The sequence below is a fragment of the Colobus angolensis genome, unplaced genomic scaffold (genome assembly GCF_000951035.1).
Source record: "Colobus angolensis palliatus isolate OR3802 unplaced genomic scaffold, Cang.pa_1.0 Scaffold60, whole genome shotgun sequence".
NCBI classification, from domain to species: domain Eukaryota; kingdom Metazoa; phylum Chordata; class Mammalia; order Primates; family Cercopithecidae; genus Colobus; species Colobus angolensis.
In genome coordinates, this window is record NW_012119599.1 from 290276 (window position 1) to 296209 (window position 5934).

Consider the following 5934-nt stretch of genomic DNA (forward strand, 5'->3'; position numbering starts at 1 on the left):
AAAAAAAAAAAAAAAAAAAATTACTAGGTCTTTAAAGCTGTCCCAGGTATCCCGTGACCCAGCATCATCCATCAAAACAAATGATTCATTGTCCAATACCATAGTTGAGATTGATCTACTGGTGTAGGTTCAGCCTGCAGACCTGAGAGAGGCAGGAAATGGCGGGAACGTTGCATGCTTTTTATGAACTAAAGCTGGAAGCATTTTAAAGTTCTGCTCAAGTACTTGTATGTGTGTCTGTGTATCTAGCTGTATTTTGCATTGTCCTGTTTTTCTATAATATGGACTTTTAAAAATTAATAGGCTTTATTGTTTGTTTATTTATTTATTTATTGAGATGGGATCTCATTCTATTGCCCAGGCTAGAGGGCAGTGGTGTGATCTCACCTCACTGCAGCCTCGAGCTCCCTGGGCTCAGGTGATCTTCCTGCGTCAGCCTCCTAAGTAGCTGGAACCATGGGCTGCCACACCAAGACTAATTTTTGTACTTTTGGTAGAGATGGGGTTTCAAAATGTTGCCCAGGCTGTCTCAAATTCCTGGGGTCAAATGATCTGCCCACCTCGGCCTCCCAAAGTGCAGGGATTAGAGACATGAGCCACCATGCGCAGCCGACTTTTTTATTCTTTCATTCATTCATTTATTTAGAGATGGAGTCTTGCTCTGTCACCCAGGCTGGAGTGCAATGGCACGATCTCAGCTCACTGCAACCTCTACCTCCCAGGTTCAAGTGATTCTCCTGCCTGAGCCTCTCAGGTAGCTGGGATTACAGGCGCCCGCCACACCCGGCTAATTTTTTTTTTTTTTTGGTATTTTTAGTAGAGACGGGTTTCACTATGTTGCCCAGGCTAGTCTCGAACTCCTGACCTTGTGATCTTCCTGCCTTGGCCTCCCAAAGTGCTGGGATTACAAGCCTGAGCCACCATGCTTGGTCCAACTTTTTTGTTGTTGTTGTTGTTGAATTGTTTTTTGAGACGGAGTCTCGCTCTGTCACCCAGGCTGGAGTGTAGTGGCGTGATCTTGGCTCACCACATTCTCTGCCTCCTGGGTTCAGGTGATTCTCACACCTCAGTCTCCCGAATAGCTGGGATTAGAGGTGCCCATCACCACGCCCAGCTAATTCATTTTGTATTTTCCTGAGTAGAGACTGGGTTTCACCATGTTGACCAGGCTGGTCTCGAACTCCTGAACTGAAGAGATCTGCCCGCCTGGGCCTCCCAAAGTGCTGGGATTACAGGTGTGAGCCACCATGCCCGGCCTTTATTTCAATTTTTTTGAGATGTTGTTTTGCAGTGTCACCCAGGCTGGAGCGCAGTGGTGCGGTACCAGCTCACTGCAACCTCTGCCTCTCCCGGGTTCAAGCAATTCTGCTTCAGCCTCTCAGGTAGCTGGGATTACAGGTGCCCATCCCACGCTTGGCTTTTTTTTTTTTTTTTTTTTTGCATTTTTGAATTTTTAGTAGAGATCTCATTTCGCGATGTTGGCCAGGCTGGTCTCCATCTCCTGACCTCATGATCTGCCTGCCTTGGCCTCCCAAAGTGCTGTGACTACAGGCGTGAGCCACTGCGCCTGGTCCCCTGGTCCCCCGGTCCCCCAGCCCCCCGACTTTATTTTTTAGAGCTGTTTTAGGTTTATAGAAAATTGAGCAGGTAGTAGTAGAGTTCCCTTCTCCCCTCCGCCTGCCCCCTTCCCTGCCCCCAGTTTCCCATTACCAATGTCTTGCATTGTTGTGGTAACTTTGTTACAATTGATGAGCCAGTATTGATACATTGTTATTACTTAGTGTTGTGTAGTTCTTTGTGTTTTGCCCAATGCACCCTTTATTGTTACGTATTCACTATTATTCCATTGTCTGGATATATAGTTTGTTTTCCCTTTACCTGTTGGAGGATGTCTTGGTTGCTTCCGTTTTTATGAGTATCTTTTAACTTCTTCTAGTACCACTTGGCACTACCACACTTAGGAAAGCATCATTTGAGACGGCTGTCTAGTCCGGCTGCCAAGCAGGCCATTTATTGAATTCCAGGGCCCTAGCAAAATTGTGACTGAGCAGCCCCCTCCTGCTTCCCAGGCCCCTCCCTGTGTGCTTGTTCTGCATCCCTGGGAAACGCTCCCTTCTCCTCCCCTTGGTTCATCAGGGCAAAATTGGGGGTCTGTGGTTCTGTTTTCTTTCTAGCTCTGGCCCTTTATGAGGAACAGAAACACTTGGGCCCTCTGCTACCCCCACTTCCTGGTATGAGAACCTGTCCTCAGAGGGTCTGGGGACCAGCAGTGCAACCCTGGGACAGTAGCAGCACCCAGACAGACATTTCGTTTAGGGAACACTGGGGATCTTGGTAGTCTGCACCTGCAGCTGTGGGATCCGGCTCACCTCTTCTCCCCATCTCTGGGACGCAGTCCCACCAGCAGTACCCCCCATCGCATGCCACGCCCCTGCCCAAGAAGGCTTACTCCAAGATGGACAGCAAGAGCTATGGCATGTACGAGGACTACGAGAACGAGCAGTATGGGGAATATGAGGGCGACGAGGAGGAGGACATGGGCAAGGAGGACTACGACGACTTCACCAAAGAGCTGAACCAGTACCGGCGTGCCAAGGAGGGCAGCAGCCGTGGCCGAGGTGAGCCCTGCCCTGGCAATTTCTCCTCCGGGGCATCGGAGCCAGCCGGGTGACCTGGCCTCACAGAGCCTCAAGTTTGGTCACTTAGGGTTGGGATAAGTGTACAAAGAAAGGCCGGGATCTGCACGTGCGTGGCACAGGGGACCGGAGAGATCACCCACTGGTCTGTGGTTGGGGTGGTGCCAGGCTGGTGTGAGGCAGGGAGAAGGCCAGCGTGCCTGAAGGGTCACTTCCTGGTTGGCTGTCAGGGGAGAAGGGGATAGCTTCTCTCTCACCTGGGCTAGGGTCCCTGACAGCTGGCTGCCCCACCCCGCAGCAGTGCTCCCTCATTCTCCCAGCCCCATCACCTGACAAGGTGTGACTGCAGTCCTTGCCTCTGCCACACCTCTGAACCTTGGACCTGTGTCCTTTGGGAGGAAGGTGGAAGAGGCTTGAGCACCAGAGACACGGTAGCCCTGACTGGCCTCTTAGAACCATCTCTGCCGGCGCAGTGGCTCATGCCTGTAATCCCAGCAATTTGGGAGGCTGAGGCAGGCGGATCACCTGTGGTCAGGAGTTCGAGACCAGCCTGTCCAACAGTAACAAAAAAGAACCGTCGAACCGTCTCCTGCCAGAAAGACTGCCCAGCCTGAGAGTGGCTTCTGGAATCTTCCAGCACAGGAGTTCTCAGACTTGTGAGCCCTGCCTGAGGCCCAGCTTGTTGAGTAGCTGTTCATTCATTCGCTCTTTTTTGTTTGTTTGTTTGAGACTGCGTCTTGCTCCGTCACCAGGCTGGAGTGCAGTGGCGCAATCCTGGCTCACTGCAGCCTCCACTTGCCGGGTTCAAGCAGTTGTCCTGTCTCAGCCTCCTGAGTAGCTGGGATTACAGGCGCATGCCACTACGCCCAGCTAATTTTTGTGTTTTTAGTAGAGACGGAGTTTCACCATGTTGGTCAGGCTGTTCTCAATCTCATGACCTCGTGATCCGCCCGCCTCGGCCTCCCAAAGTGCTGGGATTACAAGCGTGAGTCACTGCACCCGGCTCATTCGTTCTTCTAGCAGTCTTTCTTGGACACCTCCCTGGGGCAGCCCCTGTGCTTTTGGGAGATCCTAGACCGGTGCTGTCCAGTAGAATTAGATTGGAAGCCACCATATCACTTACATTTTCTGGTAGCCACATTTAAAAAGTGAAAAGGACACTGGATAGTCCCAGCTACTTGAGAGGTGGAGGCGGGAGAATCACTTGAGCCCTGGAGTTGGAGGCCAGCCTGGGCAGCACAACGAGACCCCATCACTCTTTTTTGTTTATTGGGAGACAGAGTCTTGCTCTGTCACCCATTCTGGAGTGCCGTGGCATGATTTAGGCTTACTGCAACCTCTACCCTTTGCCTCCCAGGTTCAAGCAATTCTTGTGCCTCACTCCCGCAAGTAGCTGGGATTACAGGCATGTACAACCACACCCATCTTATTTATTTATTTATTTATTTATTTATTTATTTTTTTGAGATGGAGTCTTGTTCTGTCGCCCAGGCTGGAGTACAGTGGCGCGATCTCGACTCACTACAAGCTCTGCCTCCTGGGTTCATGCCATTCTCCTGCCTTAGCCTCTCAAGTAGCTAGGACTACAGGTGCCCGCCACCATGCCTGGCTAATTTTTTGTATTTTTAGTAGAGACAGGGTTTCACCATGTTAGCCAGGATGGTCTTGATCTCCTGACCTGGTGATCCGCCCACCTCAGCCTCACAAAGTGCTGGGATTACAGGCATGAGCCACCGCGCCCAGCCTGTGTATTTATTTTTGAGACAGAGTCTCACTCTGTCACTCATGCTGGAGTGCAGTGGCACCGTGTTGGGTCACTGCAACCTCCGCCTCCCAGGTTCAAGCGATTCTTGTGCCTCAGCCTGCCTAGTAACTGGGCTTACATGCCTGCACCACCATGCCTGGCTTTTTTATTTTTAGTAGAGATGGGGTTTCACTATGTTGCCCCATCTGGTCTTGAACTCCTGAGCTTAGGCAATCCGCCCGACTTGTCCCCGCAAAGTACTGAGATTACAGATGTGAGCTACTGTGACTGGACTAAGTTTTTGTATTTTTAGTAGAGATAGGGTTTCGCTGTGTTGGCCAAGCTTGTCTTGAACTCCTGTTCTCAAGTGATCTGTCCAACTGGGCCTCCGAAAGTGCTGAGATTATAGGATTGAGCCACTGCAACTGGCCACTCTTTTTTTTTTTTAAGTGAAGGAAAAAGTGAAGCCAATTAAATTAATTTTGATATTCTATTTTCAACCTAATATGTTTAAAATCTTATTTCAACATGTAATCAAATTAGACAAATGAGATATTTTATATTCTTTCTCACTTTTGTGTGTGTGTGTGTATGTGAGACGTGGTCTCGTTCTGTTGCTCAAACTGGAATGCAGTGGCACAGTCTCAGCTCACTGCAGCCTTTGCCTCCTGGGTTCAAGCAGTTCTCCCACCTCAGCCTCTCGAGTAACTGGGACTACAGGTGCGCGCCGCCACACCTGGCTAATTTTTCTATTTTTAGTTGAAACAAGGTTTCACCGTGCTGGCCAGGCTGGTCTCAAACTCCTGACCTCAGGTGATCTGCCCACCTCAGCCTCCTAAAGTGCTGGGATTACAGGCGTGAGCCACCACACCCAGCCTTTTTTTAATTTTTAATTTTTTTATTTTGAGGCAGAGTCTCGCTCTGTCGCCCGGGCTGGAGTGCAGTGGCCGGATCTCAGCTCACTGCAAGCTCTGCCTCCCGGGTTTACGCCATTCTCCTGCCTCAGCCTCCGGAGTAGCTGGGACTATAGGCGCCCGCCACCTCACCCAGCTAGTTTTTTGTATTTTTTAGTAGAGATGGGGTTTCACCTTGTTAGCCAGGATGGTCTCGATCTCCTGACCTCGTGATCCGCCCGTCTTGGCCTCCCAAAGTGGTGGGATTACAGGCTTGAGCCACCGCGCCCGGCGTTTTTTTTTTTTTTTTAGCTAAGTCTTTGAAGTCCAGAGTGTGTTTTGGACTCTTGTCTAAATCACAGGTTCAAACTACAGGGCTAGCTAGTCTTGTCACACTTCAACGCTAGCATCTTATAGTTTGGACCAGATGTGTTAGTTGCTGATTAGCCCGTGGGCTGGTGTTTGCCATATTGGACAGTGCAGCCCTAAGTGGACAAGTCCCTGTGAGGAAGGGGAGTGAGTACTGCAGTAGCTGTGTGTCCAGTGAGCTGAGGGACCCCCATTGAGAGAACCAGAGGGTCCACTAGCCTACCTGGGACATCTAGGAAGGCTTCTTGGAGGAGGAAGAGGCTGAAGTGATTGACTTCAGAAGCAGAAAGTG

The 5934-nt window shown here is 50.4% G+C and overlaps 1 protein-coding gene across 1 annotated transcript in view; it reads left to right on the forward strand.

Annotated features, from left to right (window-relative positions):
* The window catches only part of ZC3H4 (zinc finger CCCH-type containing 4), a 62166-nt gene that overhangs the window by 20790 nt on the left and 35442 nt on the right, over window positions 1–5934 (forward strand). The window contains exons 5-6 of the mRNA XM_011963139.1: window positions 2396–2667; window positions 5752–5776. Coding sequence (XP_011818529.1) covers window positions 2396–2667; window positions 5752–5776 — 297 coding nt within the window. The remainder of the gene's footprint in view (window positions 1–2395; window positions 2668–5751; window positions 5777–5934) is intronic.